Below are 25,582 nucleotides of genomic sequence, written 5' to 3' on the forward strand. Positions count from 1 at the left end.
GCTCAGCCATCCCCAGTCCTTATTCAATCCTAAGTTGATTGTATCTAGTTTGCATATCAATTCCAGCTCAGCAGTCTCTCGTTGGAGTCTGTTTTTGAAGTTTTTCTGTTGTAAAATAGCCACCCGCAGGTCTGTCATTGAATGACCAGACAGGTTAAAGTGTTCTCCCACTGGTTTTTGAATATTATGATTCCTGATGTCAGATTTGTGTCCATTAATTCTTTTGTGTAGAGACTGTCCGGTTTGGCCAATGTAAATGGCAGAGGGGCATTGCTGGCACATGATGGCATATATCACATTGGTAGATGTGGAGGTGAACGAGCCCCTGATGGTATGGCTGATGTGATTAGGTCCTATGATGATGTCACTTGAATAGATATGTGGACAGAGTTGGCATCGGGATTTGTTACAAGTATAGGTTCCTGGGTCAGTGTTTTTGTTCAGTGATGTGTGGTTGCTGGTGAGTATTTGCTTTAGTTTGGGGGGTTGTCTGTAAGCGAGGACAGGTCTGTCTCCCAAGATCTGTGAGAGTGAGGGATCATCTTTCAGGATAGGTTGTAGATCTCTGATGATGCGCTGGAGAGGTTTTAGTTGGGGGCTGAAGGTGACAGCTAGTGGTGTTCTGTTATTTTCTTTGTTGGGCCTGTCTTGTAGGAGGTGACTTCTGGGTACTCGTCTGGCTCTGTCAATCTGTTTTTTCACTTCAGCAGGTGGGTATTGTAGTTTTAAGAATGCTTGATAGAGATCTTGTAGGTGCTTGTCTCTGTCTGAGGGATTGGAGCAAACGCGGTTATATCTTAGAGCTTGGCTGTAGACAATGGAACGTGTGGTGTGTCCTGAATGGAAGCTGGAGGCATGTAGGTAAGTGTAGCGGTCAGTAGGTTTCCGGTATAGGGTGGTATTTATGTGACCATCGCTTATTAGCCCAGTAGTGTCCAGGAAATGGACCACTTGTGTGGATTGATCTAGGCTGAGGTTGATGGTGGGATGGAAATTATTGAAATCATGGTGGAATTCCTCAAGGGCTTCTTTTCCATGGGTCCAGACGATGAAGATGTCATCAATGTAGCGCAAGTAGAGTAGGGGCGTTAGGGGACGAGAGCTAAGGAAGCGTTGTTCTAAGTCAGCCATAAAAATGTTGGCATACTGTGGGGCCATGCGGGTACCCATAGCAGTGCCTCTGACTTGAAGGTATATATTGTGCCCAAATGTGAAATAGTTGTGGGTGAGGACAAAGTCACAAAGTTCAGGCACCAGGTTAGCTGTGACACTATCGGGGATACTGTTCCTGATAGCTTGTAGTCCATCTTTGTGTGGAATATTGGTGTAGAGGGCTTCTACGTCCATAGTGGCCAGGATGGTGTTTTTTGGAAGATCACCGATGGATTGTAGTTTCCTCAGGAAGTCAGTGGTGTCTCGAAGATAGCTGGGAGTGCTGGTAGCTTAGGGCCTGAGGAGAGAGTCCACATAACCAGACAAGCCTGATGTTAGGATGCCAATGCCTGAGGTGATGGGGCGTCCAGGATTTCCAGGTTTATGGATCTTGAGAAGCAAATATAATACCCCTGGTCGGGGTTCTAGGTATGTGCCTGTACAGATTTGTTCCTGTGCTTTGTCAGGGAGTTTTTTTAGCAGATGGTGTAGTTTCTTTAGGTAATCCTCAGTGGGATCAGAGGATAATGGCCTATAGAATGTGGTGTTAGAGAGCTGTCTAGCAGCCTCTTGGTCATATTCCAATTTATTCATGATGATGACAGCACCTCCTTTGTCAGCCTTTTTGATTATGATGTTAGAGTTGTTTCTGAGGCTGTAGAAGGCGTTGTGTTCAGCATGGCTGAGGTTATAGGGCAAGTAAAGCTTATGCTCTAATAAATTTGTTAGTCTCTAAGGTGCCACAAGTACTCCTGTTCTTTTTGCAGATACAGACCAACACGGCTGCTACTCTGAAACCTGTCACAAATCTAAAGTTACACAGTGAAACTTTTCCTTATATACATGTTTACTAACATCTGCATTCCTGACTATACATTGCATCATGTGCTTCATGACTTGCTTATTTATGTCTCAGGAACCAATCCCTGTACAGCATGTTCTATCCATGTGCTGTTCATGTATAAAACTGATCTCTACATTCCAGGTTTATTTTGTCCATTATCCCTAGTACCAAGGTGTTTCTGCTTATCTTAGCTGTAAGTGTTGCAGTTAACTCATGGGTACAGAACTTTCAGTGAGAAGTGTAATTCTTCAAGTTAATGGTGTCCTTTAGCAACACCTTCCCTACAGTAAAAGGGGTATATAAGTCTAGGATGACTTTAAACAATGTTCACTCGGGTCAGTTTCCATTCTTCCGGTAGATGTGTTTGGTTTCCATTACATTATAATCTTTTGTAGTTCTTAGTGTGACTCTCTGTCAACTTATTTTCTGTTTCTTAATCACTTCTGATGTGTCTGGCGTAATATCTATGCATCAACCTTTCTTATATTAATTTATCCTCTCATGATTATCTGAGGTTTTGTTGTTTTTCTGTGTATTTTGAAACTTAGTAATCTTCTGTCTGTGTTTGCAGGGTTGAAAAGACATTTCCCTCTACTCTTTATTTATGGCAGCTCACAATAGATTGGAGGCATGACAGACACTTCCATCTGCTGTAGAATTTACCATACCAGATTAGACCAGTGTTCCATCAAGTCACAAGCCTTTGGCAGTAGCTTATACCTGATCTTTTTAAGGAAGACAAAGAAAAGCACAATACACCACATCAGCCTATAACACGATGCTTGAGATTTGATTACCTCTCTCTTGGCACATATAACTACAAATGTTATTGGCTGTAAAATTACCTAACCCTTGACGCGCTGATGCTACCGTCCGTCAACCAGTGCCGTACTTTTCCAATGCAGCAGTTCTAGGAAGTAGTTGATGAATCAAAGATAACTATTAGCTTAAAAGGGAGACAGTGAGGTTGATTGAGGGGAGATCTCAGCTGCCTTGTAAGTGCCTGTAAAAATGTCCATTTCCCTTTATAACTTTACAAGTTTTGTGACGCTCTTTAATTAAATGTTAAGTTCAAAGTGAAATAGATTTATCCTTTTGCAAACAGGAGTGATGCTAAAATATCCTATTGTTCTCTTACTTTGTTATTTCTTACCTTAATGGGAGGAGAAAAACCTCTTCTCTCTCTAGCGTTCTTATTTCCCTTGCATCTGCATGTTTCAGGGAATAACGAGCAAGATTTTTTACCAAAATCATTTGCAGTAGAATGCTGAGTGGCATATACTTCTGCCTTCTGTTTCTCCTTGCAAATTAACCAATAAAAACTGCAGTATCAATGAATGATTCTTGTTTTCAAATGGCCTGCTCAGTATGAGCATTGTGGTTTTTTCTTTTTTTTAAATCTTCATAGAATAGATACTTATATATACACAAGAGACATTGTAGCCAGATGCGTGGCTGATAAGCATAATTCTATTGTAGAAATAGAAAGCTGCTAAACATAGAGCACAGGCACTGACCAGTATTAGTCCTTTCCTTCCATGTATGTTGTTGTCACTGCCTTTCATTCCTCCTGGACATAAAACATGTCCAGTCCTAGAGAGGTTTGTTGGGAAAAGTATGATTTTAGTCCTTCCAGTTGTTTATGAATTGGCAATGACTGGCATTTGTAGCTTAAGATTCCAGCCAGTGAAAACTGACAATGACCAGGAAAATTCAGCTAGTCCTTTTCCAGAAGAATGGTGATACTGTTCTGGGAGTGATCTTGGAAATTAGGGGAGGAGAAGCTAACCAGATGATTTGAAAGGTGTGTTGATATTCAATATTCTGATGTAAGCATTGCCAGTTATGAATCCTGAAACCATCTCCCTGGTTTTAATCCCTTGGATTGCCCTCTTTGATACTATAATATCCATTTTATTTTTATTTCACTATTTTAACTCAGCCACTCTTTTATTTACAGCATACAAGGAGTTAAGCAAGACAGTTTCATTAGCTATCATGCTGCACTGGAATCATAACAGTATTTTTGTAACCACTGTAGTTAGGGGTCTTCTGGTGTTCATTATATTCAGCAGTTCATAACTTTGCTATGAATTTGCTTCAAGAGAAAAAAATAATTATTTCTGATTCCCTTCTCCTCCTCTCTTTATATTTTACACAATACTGAAGGTGGCTTATTCCTTAATATGCATATATACCCTCTGATATGGGACCATTAGTTATTTGTAAACAAGGACAAGTTTTTTTTTTTTTAATTCTTACAAATCAGAATACACTTCAGTGGGTTTTTAAAAGACAACCTTTTCCTAATGTCTGACAGTTTTTATCCACGTATCAATAGTAATATTACTTTTTATTTTTATCCTGTGCCCCAAGCCACTGAATTAAGTTTTGCAGTAACTTACTGAATATTATTTTCTTGTTGGAGGGTTTTTGTAACACCATATGTCAGTTAGTCTGTGTTATGCATCTAGTCCCATAAAGAAAAAGAGTTGAAATGAGGCTCCCCTGGGCAATGTCAGACGTAAATGAAGCTCCACTCAACTCCACTGCCTCTTGGAGCTCAACCGTACTCCTTGGGAACAGGAAACGAGTGGATTATACAGAGCTTTATCTAAACTAAGATTTTGTAGAATTTGGAGAAACATGCACCTCAATTACCTGAATAGAAGTATTAGCTGAGTATGTCAGATTGGCTGTTGTGGTGTAACTCAGCTCACCTTTTTATTTCCCATCTTGACTTTCCCTTCTTATATAGGCCCCGCTTCTCACTGCTGCTAGCACAAAAGGGCTTGATCAGTTCAGGGGAGATCTTCCTCTTCCCAACAAGTATTGTTTGAAAGAAGCCTTGTGAGCCCAGGCATATTCCACTTTTTTTAATATTAAAAAATGAGAAACTTTTTTTGTAGATGTATATAACTATGTATATTCACATTGTGACAGTATTGGGTCCATTCTGATTGCCAGGCTATAGTGTGTTTCTCTTTTCCTGGTTCTAGTTGAAGAGGAACTTGTAAAAAGTTGACACCTGGAAATCTTTGGACTGTTTTGAACAGTCTGTGACTGATTTGTGATCATAACAAGGAGCTTGTTTTTGATCACAGGTACTCAGAAAGAAGCCTCACAAAGTGTGTTGGGATCACCATAGAGACCAGGCCTGATTACTGCTTGAAGCGGCACCTGAGTGACATGTTGTCATACGGCTGCACAAGGTTGGAGATTGGAGTGCAAAGTGTCTATGAGGACGTGGCCAGAGATACTAACAGGTGAGAAGAATATTTCAGAGTAAAGCTCAATGTGACTGCTTATTGTTTGTCTTGTGGAGTACTTTATAAGATGCCTGGAAATAAATACTTCAGAGTGCCAGCCTAATTCTGTACAATTTTATACTGATGTTCCTGTTCCATAAGTATTTTATAGTGCTGGGTACTGTCTTTATAGCTCTACAAGCTTGTAAAGTAAGTAGGATGTGCCCAAACAAACATCAGAGTCCTTGTCCTGAGAAATTTACAATCCAAAGACTTCAGTAGGTACATGGTACATGAAAATCTGTACAAAATAATCAGAAGAGGTACCATATGTGCAGGAAGCATGGCATTCGGTCATGGTGGTCATTCCTGAAGGATTTTAAAGAAGAGACAGGGCACTTGGCACAGACAGAGTGTGAGGCAGGTCAGGTACGTGTTTATAATTGACACTCATCGCAGTCTATTTTATAGCCAGAAATTAAACCCGTTGATTTCTTGAATCAGGATCATTCTGCATATACAGTACTTTCAGAGGCCGGGAAGTGTACAAGTAAGAACTTCTTGACAGCTTCTTTGTGGCCCTGGACCAGTGATGACAAAATCACTGCCAAAGCACCTAGAATGTTATAGTTCATATTCTCGTAACCTGCTGGGGGAGAAATGTTTCATACTGTTGCAGAACTGGGGATCCTGTTAACTTCAGAATACTTGTGTATTCGGAGATTTATATAAAGCTTACCTTGACCCTTATCGCACACACCAGTTATTTACCTAAGATTTTTAGTAAACCAATAGCATAAGTAATTACAAAGAAATGGGAATATGGAAATTGGCTTAAAAAAACGGCCTTTTACCAAACTTAGAGGTGACAATTGTGCAGTAATTGAAAATCTCAGACATTTTCTTCTGGAGACTTGACATTTGAATCTGAAGCCAGTATCCCCCCCAAAGATTAGTCTTATTGTGGCTGATGCATGAAGGTACAGAATCTCATTGCTGCATGAGTACCAGATTCAATGCCTGACCAGATGAGCAAAGCTGTAATGTTCAAGAATAACTTTAGCCTATCAAGCAAACCAAGCAGTCAAGTAAACTAAATAACTAACCCTTATATAGCACTTTTCAATCTTAGATGTCAAAGAGCTTTACAAAGGTAAATAGCAACGTACTGGGCTAAAAAAATAGTAGCCACATCACGCGATTCTTAGCTCAGGTACATTCATTAATGCTGATTTCTGCCACAGTCTTCAAGCTTATCAAGCCCTCTTATCCCTGTTTTTCTACAGACCCTTTCACAGCTGTTGTGCCTATTCAGAGATGGATCTTTCAAAGTCAGTATCCCTGTTATCCACCTCTGTGATTTCTTTTTAGTTCTCATCCAGTTTTGTCCATCAGATGAAATGATTTTTTGCAGCATCTCTAAATTGCATGTCACTGCTGTTTTGAAAGTTTGCCAGTGAAACTGCAAATGGAGTTTCTGTTGCTGGTCCTGAAGAAGAGGAAGGTAGTAGGTAGCTATCTCTTTTATACAGAAGGAATCCTTTTAAAGATTAGATTTGTAAAGGTTTTGGCACTTTTGAAGATGCTTGCAATATGCCTAAAAGTTTGTGCTGTATTGTAGTCTGCTCATGCAGACATCCCCCTCCCACAACTTCTGTGTTTTAGAATATCCCTTCAACTCTCTAAAATAATGAATTGAAGTCTGTTTTTTGAGCTGATTGATGGTCACGCTAGTCTCTCCTAAGGTGGCTCTGATTTACTTTCATTCTTCATTTAGAATGTAGGGCTGGATTTTTGTTTTAGATGTTCATATTTTGCTTGTGGCTAAATGTCAGATTACAACCAATTAGGCTAAATGTTTGGAAATTACTTTTCCATTATGTAGTGTGAGTCATTAGTGGGCTGTTTGAGTGTTTCCAATTGCCGCAAGGCAGAAGAATATTCAAATATAAGTCCAGGCATCAAGTAGTTGAGTTACTGATGCAGCTCAGATCCCTCCTCTAATAAGGAAATAATTTTTATTTATGAAATGACTCTCCATTTCCTCCCCCCAACCTACTCAAAGTGCCAGATAATTTCACCATAGAACAGATTTATAAAAACATCACAATATTTTACTAATAAAGTAAAACCACAGTCATAAAACCAGACACACACACATAAATGAGGGGAAATCTTACGTGGTGGAGGGAAAAGAAAAGGCCCTGAACATAAGGGGAACAGTTCTTTGGTGATGGGGGTGCATTTATTTAGGTGGTGGTTGAAAGTGAGGGTGGGGGCTAAGATGGATATCTAGATGGAGTGAGTTCCACACCGGAAGGATTACAATTCATGAAGGTGTGTAGGTTTTTTAATTAGTTTTTCTTCTTTCCAGGGGACACACTGTGAAGGCTGTGTGTGAGTCATTTCACTTAGCCAAGGATGCAGGGTTTAAAGTGGTGGCGCACATGATGCCTGATTTGCCGAACATGGGGCTTGAAAGAGATATTGACCAATTTGTTGTAAGTATGGCTTAAAATAACCCTGCTTTTGTTTTGCCTTAGTGGATCTAACACTTCTTCTGTTTCGTGGCTTTGCTAGTGGTTATTTTACAGGCCAGACTTTCTTCTTAAGGATGTGTACCTTAAAATTCAGGTGAAGAGGAAGGATGAGGCAGGTTTGTTGAACTACTTCATCCAGAAAATGTTCTCCCTTCCTTGTGAAAGACTGAATCACTAAGGTCTCTGTGGAAGGTGAAACACAATGTTGCCTTTCTGATATTAATTAAGGCTTTTACTTTTTTGCAAGGTGGTTTTCTTTCTTTGGATTTAAAATTGTATATTTATCGTAGGCAAAATCATCTTGTCTAGGAAGCTGTTACACAATAGTATGTCTGTATAGAGCATATAGGGTTTCTTCTTGGCCCCAGTGCTATTCAGTATCTTCATCAAAGATTTGAAAGAAAATATAAAATCATTGCTGGTGAAGTTAGCAGATGACACAGAAATTGGCAGAGTAGTAAATAACGATGGAAACAGCAATCTGAATCACATGGAAAACTGGGTTTACTTGAACAACTTATGTTTTAATACAGCCACGTACAGCCAAATGCAAAGTCATACATCTAGGCACAAAGAATATTAGGTCACACTTATAGGATGGGGTGAACTGGATTTTTGGAACTCAGAATAATGACTCTGTCGTCATTGTGCATAACCAACTGAGCGTGAGCTCCCAGTGTGGTGTCCTGACTAAGAGAACAAATATATTGGTTCTATAAAAGCAGAACATTGAACAAAAGTATGGAAGAGCTACTATCACTATTCCTGGAATACTGTGTCCAATATCATATGGATGCACTTTTGGCTAGATGTGTTTGCTTGTAACTTTCCAAGCAGAACCACATTTTATTTTCTACCTATATTTCTGACCTGAATCTTCCAATCAATTATTTGATTTTAAGGCAAGAAGGAACCATTATGCTCATCTCTGCTGACCGTCTGCATAAAAAACTATAGAATTTCACCCAATGATTCCTGTATCAAACCCATATATTGTGGTTGAGCTAGAGCCTCTCTTTTAGAAAGAGACATCCATTCTTGATTTAAAGAATTCAAGTGATGAAGAATCTATCACATACCAAGGTAAGTTGCTCCAATGGTTAATTACTTTCTCTGTTTAAAACCTGCAGATCTTTTAAGCCTGAATTTATTTATTTTACTGGCTCTTATTATGCCTGTCTGCTAAATTAAAAAGCCCTCTGCTAGCAGAATTCTCCTCCCATGCAGGTACTTATAGACTGATCAAATCACCTCAATCTTCTCTTGGATAAACTGAATTGACTGATTTTCTTTAGTCTCCCACTGGAAGGCAGGTTTTTCCAGATGTCAAAATCATTCTCGTAGCTCTTTTCTGAACTCTTTCCAATTCATCAACATCCTTTCTCAGACCGTATTCTGAAAGCATCTGAGCAGGGCAAGATTGCCTCTGATAAGGCCAGAAAAAAAGGATGTTGCAGTAATAGAGATTCAAGATGATGGTGTGGACGAGGGTTTGACCTGTGCGGATGGATAGGAAAGGCTGTATCTTAGGAAAGACTGATATTATGCACAAAGAATCTGCAAGCCTGATTAGACATAGCCTGGATATGAGGAGCTAGAGAGAGGTCTGAGTTGAAGATGTTACCCAGGTTATGGGACTGAATGACTGGCAAGATGGTGCTGTTGTGCACAATGATCAAAAAAGGAGTGGTGGAGGAGAGCTCTGTTTTAGCCATATTGAGCTTGATCTGATGGCTAGATATCTACGAGGAGTTGTTAGAGAGAGATGCCAAGATATTTCAGGTTGGACAGAAGGAGACAGGTCTGGAATAATGAGGTAGATCTGAGTCGTCAGCATAGAGATGGTAATTGAATTTTGGTCTGCATGTGAGATTACCTGGAGAGGAGGTAGAGAGGAAGAGGAGATGGGGACTGAGGACAGAAACTTACGGAACCTTATATAAAATTGGAAGGGAAGAGGATGATCCTCTGAAGGACATGCTGAAGGAGCATGAGAGGAAAAGGAGAACCAGGAGAGGACAAAGTCACGGAAGCCTAGGGAGGACAAGATTTCAAGAAGTGGAACGTGGTCAGTGGTGTCATAGGGAGCCAACAGGTCAGGGAGAATGAGGATGGAGTACTGGTTCTGAGCTTTGGCTAGGAAGAGGTCAGTAGAGATTTTGGCATGAGCTATTTCAGTGGAGTGCAAGGGGCTCATTCCATGTTATAAAGGTCCTGAAATAGAATTGGAGAGAGTTACTCCAGACAGCGATTGTAGTCAGTGTGTTCAATGAGCTTAGAGGTTAAAGGGAGAAAGGAAATGTGGCTGTAGTTGGAATGGGAAGTGGGATCAAAGGGTGTTTGTTTAAAGATGGGAGAAACTAAAGCATGCTTGTATTGGAATGGTTTAAAGAGAAGAGTAGGGGAGAGGATGAAACTGGGTGCATAGGAGATCAGGGGATGGGATGGAGTCAGTGGGGCAAGTGGTGGAGGGGTTAGAGGAGTAGAGCAGCTGAGAAGCTTCTGACGGGGGAGGAGGAGGAGAGTTGTAGAAGGGGAAGGGAGGGTGCATCAAAGGGAGCAGGAAGATCAAGTTGTGCTTTGTCAATTTTCTCTTGGAAGAAATTGGCAAGATCCCGTGCTGAGAGCAGTGGAGGTGGGAAGGATTTGTGGAGTGAATCCAAGGTGGCTGGGATTGTGGGCATGGGATTCAACTAAGCTGAAGGAGGACAGTTATTTAGATAAGAAGATGGCAGAACTGGAGGAGGAGAGAACAAATTTTATAGTGGAGGAAATCAGCCTGGTCACAGGATTTCCACCAGAGACACTACGCAGCATGAGAGCAGGGACAAAAGAAGCAGGTGTTATGGGTGAGCGAGTCTTGGAGGTTGGTAAGATGGACCTTGCAATGGGAAAGGGGGCAGAAGAGTTAAAGGTGGAGGAAAGCGAAGCATGGAGAGAATCAACAACCATATCAATGAAAGAAGGGGAGTGATGGCAGTGAGGAGAGGGCTGAGAGCGAATGACAAGTCTAGAAGGCTGATTGACTGAAAGTCCTGGAAAGGTTGAGTAACAGGGTGTTTGGGAAAGGGATAGCGAACCACCTAAAAAGGATCCCTGATTCATTTTCTAGTAAGGTGCTCAGATGCCGCAGTGATATGTACTATAAATATCTAGAGAGATGAAAATCCCCTTGCAGTTTCAGTTGGATACAGCATTCCTCACTTTCTGCTTTAAAAAGCTGCTGTGCTATATAAATGCTATTCCATATTAGTAAATATTTTGACATTTATATTACACTGAAGTAATGAGATTGAATGTGAAAAACTAAGAACAAAGCATTCTGATTAATCTGTTAATGTCTGTTATTGATCTGCTTGGTAATGTTGCTAAGAGTTATTAATTTTGCCACTTTGCACATGGTTTAAAGGCTATAGCATCACAAAAATTGTCGTCAAAGCCCTTTATAAAATATCCTTAACTTTGCAGGATAAAATCACATCTGTCCCACTATACTTCTTATGATCTCCTTAGAAAGAGAGATATTTCTGGTTTTTGGTAGTTCTAAATAAATCTGGAGAAAATAAATCCATTCACTCGCATAATAAATTTCTAGCTGTGGACTTAATCCCATCTTTCCTCTTATGATGGTGCCACCATTGCCTGTAAAATATTATGGACTCAGGCATGTGTCCGTTGGCCTGTACACACGCCATAGCTCTACTTGTGTTCTGATTTGAGGGCATAAAGGGTGACACAGGCCGACGTCTCGCTAGTTTCTTCTCCCAGGGCTGTTTTAATCCCTTCAGGGCAGGACCACCCTGCTGTACTCCCTCTTAGGTTGGGGAACTCGCATGGGTGACTGTACAGCACATGGCATCTGGACCCTGCAGGAGTCCAGAATGCACATCAGTTTACTAGAACTCAGGATAGTCAGTCAAGCCTGCAATGTCTTCCTCCCACTCAGCGGATCCAGACATGTCCCAGTAATGTCAGATAACATGACAATTGTATTTTGTATAAAGAAGCAGGATTGAATGAGACTCTTACATCTTTGCATGGAGGCAGTCACTCTCTGGAATTGGTGCATCATAACCCTATCAGCAGCATACTCACCAGTGCCGCAGAACTCCCCTAGCAGGCAGCCTAAGCAGACATTTTTCCACAACCCACGAATGAGAGATTCATAATTAAGCTCTCAACAACATCTTTGCCCAATAAGGAGAGCTGACCTTGGACCTTTTTGCTTCTCAGGCAAACAAGCAACTTTCCCAGTACTGCTCCAGAGCAGCCCTGGACAAGGGCTCACTGGGTGATGCCCTTCTAATGTCATGGAAGGATCACCTCTAGCCACATGCTCTATGGCCATCTGTCTTTGAAGATGACCTTTCTAATAGCTATAGTATCAGCCAGAAAGGACAGTGAGCTGGAGGCACTCATGGCAGACCCACCATATGCTGTCTTCCACTGCAAATAAAGCTGCAGGACAGCAGTATTACATTCAGCTAACACGTCTCTGTCCTTGCACTCGCCACCTGTTTAATGACTGCTTGTTAATCTCCCATGTGTGGAATACACGTAGGGACCATCAGTCGAAGAAGACATGGAGGTTACTAATCTGTAACTGGAGGTTCTTTGAGGGGTGTGGTCCCTGTCTATATTCCACTACCTGCCCTCTGTCCCGTCTGCGGTAGATTGTTTGGTCTGCGGTCAGAATAGAGACTGGAGAGGTGTTGGCCCTCACCACCCTTCAGTTCGGAGCACAAGGATAGCTACGGTGCATATGTGGGCCAGCAGACACGTCCTGTGAAAAATTCCAGATTCAGGCACATGGCCCTCATGCGTGAACACACGTGGAAGATAGGCAGGGACCACACAGTTAGAAAAACCTCCTGTTAAAGCTAAGTAATCTCTATTTCCCAGTGACTGAAAGAGGAATAATGAACATGCCTTCAGGGAGATAACTAAGCACCTGGCGCTTGTCACCAATGGGTGACAGATATGAGTTGACAGTGTGTCCTTGTTGCCAAGAAGGTTAATGGCATTTTGGGCTGTATAAGTAGGAGCATTGCCAGCAGATCGAGGGACGTGATCATTCCCCTCTATTCGACATTGGTGAGGCCTCATCTGGAGTACTTCATCCAGTTTTGGGCCCCACACTGCAAAAAGGATGTGGAAAAATTGGAAAAAGTCCAGCAGAGGGCAACAAAAATGATTAGGGTCCTGGAGCACATGAGGATGGATCTAGACTGTTCTCAGTGGTGACAGATGACAGAACAAGGAGTAATGGTCTCAAGTTGCAGTGGGGGAGGTTTAGGTTGGATAATTAGGAAAAAAAATGTCACTAGGAGGGTGGTGAAGCACTGGACTGGGTTACCTAGGGAGGTGGTGGAATCTCCTTAGAGGTTTTTAAGGTCAGGCTTGACAAAGCCCTGGCTGGGATGATTTAGTTGCGGATTGGTCCTGCTTTGAGCAAGGGGTTGGACTAGATGACCTCCTGAGGTCCCTTCCAACCCTGATATTCTATGATTAAGTATAGTAACTTCTCCTAGGAAAGTAATGACTTACTGGTAGTCCCAGTGGTGAATTAAGGATAGTGGACGCTTCTGCAATTTGAGCTGGTAATTATATTTGTAAGTATAATACCCAACTATCCCTACTATTCCATCAGTGTTTACTGTTTTTGAAGCAACAAAGAGTCTGGTGGCACCTTAAAGACTAACAGATTTATTTGGGCATAAGCTTTCGTGAGTAAAAACCTCACTTCTTCGGATGCATAGAGTGAAAGCTACAGATGCAGGCATTATATACAGACACATGGAGAGCAGGGAGTTACTTCACAAGAGCGTTCCCCATCATTCTCAGCAAGTAGTCTGGAGGCCTTTATATTATGAACACCTGTGTGTTATTGTTTTTAAAAGTATTTCTTGATATTCCCGTTTTCTTGTGAGACAAACTTTTTTCCTTAAGAATTTCTGAATATTTTCTATTTTAACTTTAATGCATTGACTAAACTGGGAAGGCTCTGGCTTTTTGCCTTTTTTTCCACTATGACAAACTGTAATATCCTTAATGTTTTTTTGACACAAATAATATGCAATATTTATTTTTCCTTCATTTCTCTTTCTCATTTTCTATCCAGGTTCTTATACTGGTGCCTGTCACCACAGTATGGGATCACTTTTGTTGTTGTTTTCCCCCCACCGCATAATGTGAATAATTTTAAGGGTGATCCTGTTTTCCTCCCATCACATCCATGTCATCATGCCAGGAATTCCAGGAGATTTACACACTCTGGTTATTCTTGTTGGCAAGTGTAAATGTAATGGCTAAGACCAACAATCCCCAGAGCCTACCCTAGCAGTCGGACTGATACAATAATTAGAATACTAGCTGAAATAAATCAAGAAGTCCGCAGGAATAAATGGGCTTCTTACCAGAGCAGACACCTCATTCTGTGGAATGTGATTAAACACTCAGCTTCTTCTTTGTAGCACAAGAGAGATGAGTTGATGGGAGGGGTAAATGAATGGGGGAATCATGAATCACACTTGCCAGGAACTATATTGAACAGAACTTAAGGTTTAAGCAAAAGATTTAGGAGTCTGAAGAATTAGGAATTGTATTCTGGGAATTTCTCCTTCTGCTGTTTGTGAGCTGCTGTTTGTGAGCTGCTGAGTAGAAACTGACGGTAATTTAGCAGACTGTATCCATATTAATGACTAATTGTAGTTCAGCTAGTATAATTTTATGGAACTAAACAAAATGCAGCCATTGTAAGTATGTTCTCAGGCTGTTAATATGTCGTTGCCTGATGTACGTTACAGAGGTGTGCAAGTTAAACTTCCTTTCGTAATGGAACTTTTCTGCAGACAAACTGCAGATATAGTCCCATTTTAGCATTATATTTTATCTTTCCACTTGATGCTTTTGTCGGAGAAAAACAGAGTTCTCACTCTCTCTTTTTTGGGTGCAGCAAATCAGATACTTTATTATCTCTAGCAATTGCGCGGCGGGAGAGAGTGCACTAGGACACAGGGTTTCCCCGTCCTAGGCAGGTCTCTCAAAAGATAAACAGTTAAGACAACCATTTATACCTTTTGTTACATACAATAATGAGCAACAGCTGCATTTTGTTTATACATAGGTGATCCTGATATCTTATTTTCCACATCTATTTAGACTCTAGTCTACATTCCATATTATCTACACAAGGTTGCAACAACTTCTCACACAGTTCTTTCCCACTCGCCTCACACAATCCTCGCTTTTACAAATCTCGCTTTATTAGGGTTACAGCTAGCCTGACGCTTGCTCACAGAAGAGACTGTATGCATTGAACTCCCCTTCAAATCCCTGTCAGTTCTTGCTCTACTTCCACACTTTTATGTTCTGTGGTTGAATTGTGTAGGCTAGAGGGCTGATATAGTACAGTCTTTTGTGGTGCTTCCACCACTGAAGAGAGAAGAGGAGTTAATCTCAGGTAATGTGGTGGAAGGTATATGATTATCCTATATCCTGTGAAATGCTATTATATAACTTCTTTTAGCTGCAGACAAATTTCTATTTATTTTTTCCAAAGAGCTTACAGTTCCCACAGTACCTGAAATTCATAAATAATTAAAATTATTCCGGCTGTCAATTCATCGCAGTTAACTCAAGCAATTGACTCAAAACCAATTAACTCAATTAAAAATTAATTACAATTAATCACAATTTTAATCACACTGTTAATAATAGAATACCAGTTGAAATTTATTATAAATATTTTGGATATTTTTCTGTTTTCAAATATATTGATTTCACTTGCAACACAGAGCACAAAGCGTACAATGCTCACTTTATATTATCTTAGATTAAAAGTATTACTGCTGTAAAAAATATAAACAACTGAAAAATACTATTTCTTTTCACCTCAGATAAGTACTGTCGTTCAATCTCTTTATCATGAAAGTGCAATTTACAAATATAGATTTTTGTTGTTGTTGTTACATAACTGCACTCAAAAACAAAATAACATAAAACTTTGGAATCTACTTCTTGTTCAGTCAATCACTAAGACAAACAAGTTTGTTTACATTTACAGGAGATAATGCTGCCCTCTTGTTATTTACAATGTACCTGAAAGTGCGAACAGGCGTTCACATGGCATTTTTATGGCTGGCATTGCAAAGTATTTATGTGCCAGATACGCTAAACATTCGTATGCCCTATCATGCTTTGGCCAGCATTTCAGAGGATATGCTTCCATACTGATGACACTCGTTAAAAAATAATACGTTAATTAAATTTGTTACAATTCTCTCCCAAGGAGTTCAGTATGTCTCCTGCTCTGTGGTTTTATCTGCATTCTGCCATATAGTTCATGTTATGGCAGTCTCGGGTGACGACCCAGCAGGTTTTTTGATTTAACAACACTTTTGCTGCAGATTTGACAAACGCAAAGAAGGTACCAATGTGAGATTTCTAAAGATAGCTACAGCACTCGACCTATGGTTTAAGAATCTAAATGCTTTCCAAAATCTGAGGGACGAGGTGTGGAACATGCTTTCAGAAGAGTTAAAAGGCCAACACTCCAATGCAAAAACTAGAAAACTTGAACCACCTGAAAAGAAAATCAGCCTTCTGTTGGTGGCATCTGATTCAGATGATGAAAACGAGCATGCGTCAGTCCGCACAGTTTTGGATCGTTATCAAGCAGAACTTGTCATCAGCATGGATGCATGTCCTCTGGAATGGTGATCGAAGCATGAAGGGGAATAAAAATGTTTAGTATATATGGCACGTAAATACCTGGCAATGCCGGCTACAACAGAGCCATGCGAACACCTGTTCTCACTTTCAGGTGACATTGTAAATAAGAAGCCGGCAGCATTATCTTCTGTACGTGTAAACAAACTTGTTTTGCCTTAGTGCTTGGCTGAACAGGAAGTAGTACTGAATGGACTTGTAGGCTCTAAAGTTTTACATTGTTTATTGTTGAGTGCAGGTATATTAAAAGTATCAGAGGGGTAGCCGTGTTAGTCTGAATCTGTAAAAAGCAACAGAGGGTCCTGTGGCACCTTTAAGACTAACAGAAGTATTGGGAGCATAAGCTTTCGTGGGTAAGAACCTCACTTCTTCGGATGCAAGTAACCTAGTCGTGCAGAACGCAATGCCATCCACAGCCTCAGAAACCACCCTGACATTATCATCAAAGAGGCTGATAAAGAGGTGCTGTTGTCATCATGAACAGGTCTGACTACCAGAAGGAGGCTGCCAGACAACTCTCCAATACCAAATTCTACAGGCCACTTTCCTCCGATCCCTCTGAGGAATACACTAAGAAACTGCACCATCTACTCAGGACATTCCCTACACTAACACAGGAACAAATCAACATACCCTTAGAGCCCCGACCAGGGTTATTCTATCTACTACCTAAGATCCACAAACCTGGAAATCCTGGACGCCCCATCATCTCGGGCATTGGCACTTTCACTGAAGGACTGTCTGGATATGTGGACTCCCTACTCAGACCCTACGCCACCAGCACTCCCAGCTATCTCCGTGACACCACAGATTTCCTGAGAAAACTACAATGCATTGGTGACCTCCCAGAAAACACCATCCTAGCCACCATGGATATAGAGGCTTTCTACACAAACATCCCACACACAGATCATAGAATCATAGAATATCAGAGTTGGAAGGGACCTCAAGAGGTCATCTAGTCCAACCCCCTGCTCAAAGCAGGACCAATTCCCAACTAAATCATCCCAGCCAGGGCTTTGTCAAGCCGGGCCTTAAAAACCTCCAAGGAAGGAGACTCTACCACCTCCCTAGGTAACGCATTCCAGTGTTTCACCACCCTCCTAGTGAAATAGTGTTTCCTAATATCCAACCTGGACCTCCCCCACTGCAACTTGAGACCATTGCTCCTTGTTCTGTCGTCTGCCACCACTGAGAACAGCCGAGCTCCATCCTCTTTGGAACCCCCCCTTCAGGTAGTTGAAGGCTGCTATCAAATCCCCCCTCATTCTTCTCTTCTGCAGACTAAACAATCCCAGTTCCCTCAGCCTCTCCTCATAAGTCATGTCCTCCAGACCCCTAATCATTTTTGTTGCCCTCCGCTGGACTCTTTCCAATTTTTCCACATCCTTCTTGTAGTGTGGGGCCCAAAACTGGACACAGTATTCCAGATGAGACCTCACCAATGTCGAATAAAGGGGAACGATCACGTTCCTCGATCTGCTGGCAATGCTCCTACTTATACAGCCCAAAATGCCGTTAGCCTTCTTGGCAACAAGAGCACACTGTTGACTCATATCCAGCTTCTCGTCCACTGTGACCCCTAGGTCCTTTTCTGCAGAACTGCTACCTACCCATTCGGTCCCTAGTCTGTAGCAGTGCATGGGATTCTTCCGTCCTAAGTGCAGGACTCTGCACTTGTCCTTGTTGAACCTCATCAGGTTTTTTTCGGCCCAATCCTCTAATTTGTCTAGGTCCCTCTGTATCCAATCCCTACCCTCTAGTGTATCTACCACGCCTCCTAGTTTAGTGTCATCTGCAAACTTGCTGAGAGTGCAGTCCACACCATCCTCCAGATCATTAATAAAGATATTAAACAAAACCGGCCCCAGGACCGACCCTTGGGGCACTCCGCTTGAAACCGGCTGCCAATTAGACATGGAGCCATTGATAACTACCCGTTGAGCCTGATGATCTAGCCAGCTTTCTATCCACTGTGACAGTCCATTCATCCAGCCCATACTTCTTTAACTTGGCGGCAAGAATACTGTGGGAGACGGTATCAAAAGCTTTGCTAAAGTCAAGGAATAACACATCCACTGCTTTCCCCTCATCCACAGAGCCAGTTATCTCATCATAGAAGGCAATTAGGTTAGTCAGGCACGACTTGCCCTTGGTGAATCCATGCTGACTGTTCCTGATCACTTTCCTCTCCCCTAAATGTTTCATAATTGATTCCTTGAGGACCTGCTCCATGATTTTTCCAGGGACTGTGGTGAGGCTGACTGGCCTGTAGTTCCCCGGATCCTCCTTCTTCCCTTTTTTAAAGATGAGCACTACATTAGCCTTTTTCCAGTCATCTGGGACCTCCCCCGATCGCCATGAGTTTTCAAAAATAATGGCTAATGGCTCTGCAATCTCACCCGCCAACTCCTTTAGCACCCTCGGATGCAGCGCATCCGGCCCCATGGACTTGTGCACTTCCAGTTTTTCTAAATAGTCCCGAACCACTTCTTTCTCCACAGAGGGCTGGTCAGCTTCTCCCCATGCTGTACTGCCCAGTGCAGCAATCTGGGAGCTGACCTTGTGCGTGAAGACAGAGGCAAAAAAATCATTGAGTACATTAGCTTTTTCCACATCCTCGGTCACTAGATTGCCTCCCTCGTTCAGTAAGGGGCCCACACTTTCCTTGACTTTCTTCTTGTTGCTAACATACCTGAAGAAACCCTTCTTGTTACTCTTAACATCTCTTGCTAGCTGCAACTCCAAGTGTGATTTGGCCTTCCTGATTTCACTCCTGCACGCCTGAGCAATATTTTTATACTCCTCCCTGGTCATTTGTCCAATCTTCCACTTCTTGTAAGCTTCTTTTTTGTGTTTAAGATCAGCAAGGATTTCACTGTTTAGCCAAGCTGGTCGCCTGCCATATTTACTATTCTTTCTACACATCGGGATGGTTTGTTCCTGCAACCTCAATCAGGATTCTTTAAAATACAGCCAGCTCTCCTGGACCCCTTTGCCCTTCATGTTATTCTCCCAGGGGATCCTGCCTATCTGTTCCCTGAGGGAGTCAAAGTCTGCTTTTCTGAAGTCCAGGGTCCGTATTCTGCTGCTCTCCTTTCTTCCTTGTGTCAGGATCCTGAACTCGACCATCTCATGGTCACTGCCTCCCAGGTTCCCATCCACTTTTGCTTCCCCTACTAATTCTTCCCTGTTTGTGAGTAGCAGGTCAAGAAAAGCTTTGCCCCTAGTTGGTTCCTCCAGCACTTGCACCAGGAAATTGTCCCCTACACTTTCCAAAAATTTCCTGGATTTCTTTCCGTTTCAGTAAGCTAAGGTATTTAAAGTAACACCTGAAAAGACAGATATCTTAAATAATATTGAGTTTCATGTTGAGTATCTACCTTTCATTCTTTAGTAAACTGACATCTTTTCTTAATGTGTGTTTTCTCCATGTATCAGCCCCCCAAACTTGGCAACATTTCTGGGTCCTTCAGAAACAAGAGGAAATTTGTGTATTTTTAGGACTATTTTTGTAAACTACTGATTTCTAGGGTTAATACTATGCATGTAGTGTCACACCTGTAATGAAATAATGTCTCTATACATGTCAGTGTGTAACACATCAGCCCAGTACATGTGATCATCACGCCCTCTAGTGGTTGTCCTGAGTAATTATAATAACCTTCTACGTCTTCACAATTAGAAGCAGTTTGGTGCAGGTGGTAAAGATGTAATACAAGCTGTCAGGAACAGTATCCCTGATGATGACACAGCACAACTTATTGCTGAGCTCTGTGACTTTATCCTCACGCACAATTATGTCAAATTTGGTGACAATATATACCTCCAGACCAGTGGCACCGCTATGGGCACCCGCATGGCCCCACAATATGCCAACATTTTTATGGCTGACCTGGAACAACGCTTCCTCAGCTCTCGTCCACTCATGCCCCTTCTCTACCTATGGTATATTGATGACATCTTCATCATCTGGACCCATGTGAAGGAGACCCTGGAAGAATTCCACCATGATTTCAACAGCTTCCACCCCACCATCAACCTCAGCCTGGACCAATCTACACGGGAGGTCCACTTCCTAGACACCACCGTACAAATAAGCGATGGCCACGTTAACACCACCCTATACTGAAAACCCACCGACCGCTACGCCTACCTTCATGCCTCCAGCTTCCACCCCGGTCACACCACACGATCCATCGTCTACAGCCAAGCACTGAGGTACAATTGCATCTGCTCCAACTCCTCAGACAGAGACCAACACCTACAAGATCTTCACCAAGCATTCTCAAAACTACGATACCCACACAAGGAAATAAAGAAACAAATCAATAGAGCCAGACGTGTACCCAGAAGCCTCCTGCTACAAGACAGGCCCAAAAAAGAAACCAACAGAACTCCACTGGCCATCACCTACAGTCCTCAGCTTAAACCTCTCCAACGCATCATCCATGATCTACAACCCATCCTGGACAATGATCCCTCACTTTCACAGACCTTGGGAGGCAGGCCAGTCCTCGCCCACAGACAACCTGCCAACCTTAAGCATATTCTCACCAGCAACCACGCACTGCACCATAACAACTCTAACGCAGGAACCAACCCATGCAACAAACCTCGATGCCAACTCTGCCCACATATCTACACCAGCAACACCATCACAGGACCTAACCAGATAAGCTACAGCATCACCGGCTCATTCACCTGCACATCCACCAATGTTATATATGTCGTCATATGCCAGCAATGCCGCTCTCCTATGTACATTGGTCAAACTGGATAGTCACTACGCAAGAGGTTAAACGGACACAAGTCAGATATCAGGAATGGTAATATACAAAAACCTGTAGGAGAACACTTCAACTTCCCTGGCCACACAATAGCAGATGTAAAGGTAGCCATCTTACAGCAAAAAAACTTCAGGACCAGACTCCAAAGAGAAACTGCTGAGCTCCAGTTCATTTGCAAATTTGACACCATCAGATCAGGATTAAACAAAGACTGTGAATGGCTATCCAACTACAGAAGCAGTTTCTCCTCCCTTGGTGTTCACACCTCAACTGCTAGCAGAGCACCTCAGCCTCCCTGATTGAACTAACCTCATTACCCCCATACTGATTTATACCTGCCTCTGGAGATTTCCATTACTTGCATCTGAAGAAGTGAGGTTCTTACCCACGAAAGCTTATGCTCCCAATACTTCTGTTAGTCTTAAAGGTGCCACAGGACCCTCTGTTGCTTTTTACAGATTCAGACTAACACGGCTACCCCGCTGATAATTAAAACTGTGATTAATCGAGGAAAAAAAAATCTTGTAACTAATTTTTTTAATCATTTGACAGCCCTAAAAAGAATATAAATCTCCATCAGGAGCCTTTACACAACTAATAAGAGATGGCTAAACCAGCTAACAAACATTGATTTTATTCTTTTGGGTAATAGGATTACTGCTGTGTTAAATGGAGGTTCTAAAACTTTTTGGTAGGGAAAAAGGTTTCCATTTTAAATTGTACTAAACATCCCTTCATTGAAATATTCTTGGCAGGTGGTACACATTACAGCTGAAAGGTTTTTTCCTCTCTTCCATGCACACATCTTCAAAGATAGAACTGAAGGTGTTTAATGACCTGTCTTTCAAAAATAGTTACTGGAGCTTTATTCAAAGACTTAGTAAACTTCAGAAATAGTGATAACTGCAAATTGCAAATAATTGCAGTCATGAACTATGAACAATGTAATGGTTATTTTTGTTAACAAGTCTATTGACAGTAAGGAAGTAGGTATTTTTAGAACCTTTTTTCTGAGGTAAAATGAGCTTATATTTTCTTTATAGATGAAATCTAGATATAGGGCCAGTGTGTGCGCACATTTTTTTTGAGCTGGCCATGTTGTATGCATGTAACCCCCAATGTCTGTATGTAAATCAACTTGCATGTGCTCATTGGGTATCTGCTGCAACTCTGAGAATACTTTAAACAAAAGAAAAGCTATACTCTCCATGGCTACACACATGTGGCACTGGAAATAACTCCGTCTTCCTCTTAAGTAAGGCCCCCTTACCTATTCATATACATTAAGAGAGTAGCTGAATCAGTAGAAGGAATTTATAAACTTGACTTAAGTCTGCTATATGGTGGGTGAAGCGCTGCCCATAGGCATACAAACCAAAACATGATATCCATGTAGAAAGCTGTGCTATTGTCTATGTTAAGGTTTCACGGTTAAAATTAGTCAGGAAATGCAAAAGATTAAGGTTCCAATAATATATCATTTTGGCTACCTTCTGTGGCCCTTGTGTTGAGGTGTACATTTTACTATATAAAGTGTAAATAAATGATTTTATATCGCACTTGATCACATGTAAATGATAAATTGCATGGTTATGTGATAAATTGCATTTATTATGAGTCTTTACCTCACCTGAACTCTGCCCACTAATTCATTATTGCTGGCAATATTTCTAACACTTATAATCTCTGAGCAGCCTCAAATGGTTGCCAAAAACCCCCCACAACCCAGCTGCTATAAAAATATTATCTTCATTCTCCAAAATGAAGACTTTTCTCAAAAATAACACTAATCTAAGCCTGAGCCTGTCAATCTTCAGACCTAGGTTTGAGGTCTGATATCTCAAAGATAGAAACTGGAGCTTAATACCATTGCAAAGGGGAAAGGGTTGGTTTGCTATTGAGATACTCACTCACTTCTAGCCCTGTAAGGCCTGAGCAGAACAGATACGCATTGTGTATAAAACAGCCAATCCGCAACATACACTTTTTGTTTTTCTCCTTGTTTTCTGTTTAATAGATTCTAAACTCCTTAGAGCAGGGGTCTTGCCTCCTGTATTCTGTGCAGTACTTGGTATTTTGCCTCACCCAAATTTCCTCACAGTAGTTTTTATGAATCAAGAAGGGCATGGTGGATGCAAAGACCATCTGTACAAGATTCTTGCCACTGCACCACGAGCTCCAAATAGACAAGTATGAGACTCTTCTCCCACCCAGTCTGAAAGATCACCCTACCATTTAGCAATCCCCAATCAACCATGCACTCCTGTGGGACTGGATAGTTACCATACCTCTATCCAACCAGTGGTTCTCAAGCCCATAGCCACAAGATTAAGCTTTTAATGTACCACTAAATCCCTTCCACCTCCCCTCTGCTGAAGCTAGAATGATGGACCAGTGCCTAGGAAGGGAAATCCAGAGATGGAAGGAACCCTTAAAAAAAGGCCCATATGAATATAGGGAACAATACAATACAAAATAATTTGACAGGTTTATAGGCAATTTGCATTCACTGTAGCTGAATGATAATAAAATTGATGGTCTTGATGTCATGATGGGGTAAATTGAGTCATGAAATATAAAAAGTTAGGAAATTATTTTTTTACAAGACCGATATGGAAGAGACATGTCACTCACTGCAAGAGCATACAACCTGTAGAGGCTGTCCAAAACCATATACCTGAGATTAGGATTCTCTGCAAGCATGGAGAGGTGTGACCAAGACGGGTCAATCAACAAAAGTGTTGCTGAGTTGCTAGTCAGGCGTTTTTAGGGCAGAAGGAACTGCTTTTAAATAACAGGTATTACAGAACATCTTGGAGGAAGGTAAGCCTGGCAGAACTTACGTACTAATTCGTGAGAGTGAGGATCTGCTCTTAGGGGAACAGAATTGTACTATTCTCAGTCTTTGGGGAGAGGAGGTGACTATTCTTGGCAAAAGTATAAAAACCAGTGTTATATACCTGGGAAAGCTGGAATAAATGTAAAGACTCATTTGGAGCACACAGAAGATGAAGCAGATGGTCTGTTCTTTGCAGTAAGTGCCATGTGGAGAGGATTGCCCAGTTCTTTGATGGATGACTTGTGTTCTGTGGTTGAAAAGAAATATTAAGTCATGCTGCTGAAGTCTGAGGATCTCTTCCAAAGACTAAATACCTCTAAGTGGCTGGGGAGTAAACTAGAGTTGTTTCCTTTTCATTGTGGAAGGAATAATGTTGTACCTTACCTTCCACAAATTAAGAAACCGCTCAAGGGAATTAAGAAACAACTCGAGGCTTGCTTCTTTGTTAAAAAGCTTTGCTCTGACTCATTAAAATGGTTATTATCCATGTGGCAGCATGATTGAAATATTAAGACAGTGTGAAATATATTAAGGTCCATTGGATATCATTGGCGCCTGGGAGCAAGGAATCCTACAATTCTAATTCTTGCTGCCCTTGCTTGCTGAAGACTGCACAGCAAGGCTATATAACCTCTCTGCGCCTAATTCTCCTCTGATGTAAATTAGTTCAGCTCCATTGATGCTGATTCTGGTGTAAACTGGTGGGACTTTGCCCCATCAGGTGTGTGGGCATGTGTAACATGGCAGTAATGCTTCCTTACCTCATAGGGATGTTGTGAGGATTAATTTGCTGGTAGAGCACTTTCGAAAAAGCTATATGTAGTAAATGAAATGAATATTTTTCTGGGGGAAATAAATAACAGAGCTTCCTAGAACAGAAATTGCAGACTCTTCTATAAAACCTTCTATGGACATTAACGTGCAGAACTAATTTATCTGTTTAGCATTCAAATGCTGCAATGATGGCGTTACAGAAATATCTCAGATGTATCGATAATAAAGGATGGGCTCCCATTAACTATAGGGATCTGCCAAAAATGTAAGGTGACTTTTGGACCACAATAATTTGTTTTGCGTTGTGTTGTTTCTGTATGCTCAATATATATATCAAGGTCCCAGTGATTAATGTAATGTTGATAGGTTTCTTTCGTATCCTGTTGTGTCTGCTCTTCAAATGATCATGTTATGATGTATGAAACTCAGAACAATACAGATACTTTCCTGTTATGTGATGCTGCCCAGTAGTTGGGGCAAAATTAGACAGAGGGTGTGCTGTTCTCCACATGCCTGTATGTACTGGATTTGAAGAAATACATGTGTAGATGGGCTGAAAATAGATTTTTATCATAAGCAGAGAACTTAGCCTTTTGGGGGTAAAATGTTGGATTTTATGTTTTCATGGACCAGTAGTTCCTGTAATTCTAGTTATACACAGTTTG

The 25,582-nt window shown here is 41.4% G+C and overlaps 1 protein-coding gene across 4 annotated transcripts in view; it reads left to right on the plus strand.

Moving 5' to 3' along the window:
• The window catches only part of ELP3 (elongator acetyltransferase complex subunit 3), a 131,490-nt gene that overhangs the window by 44,699 nt on the left and 61,209 nt on the right, over positions 1 to 25,582 (plus strand). For all 4 annotated transcript variants that reach the window (XM_054023191.1, XM_054023190.1, XM_054023193.1 and 1 more), the window contains 2 exons: positions 5,101 to 5,262; positions 7,619 to 7,745. In XM_054023191.1, the coding sequence (XP_053879166.1) occupies positions 5,101 to 5,262; positions 7,619 to 7,745 (289 nt within the window). The remainder of the gene's footprint in view (positions 1 to 5,100; positions 5,263 to 7,618; positions 7,746 to 25,582) is intronic.

This window comes from Malaclemys terrapin, chromosome 3 (genome assembly GCF_027887155.1).
Source record: "Malaclemys terrapin pileata isolate rMalTer1 chromosome 3, rMalTer1.hap1, whole genome shotgun sequence".
In the NCBI taxonomy this organism is placed as follows: domain Eukaryota; kingdom Metazoa; phylum Chordata; order Testudines; family Emydidae; genus Malaclemys; species Malaclemys terrapin.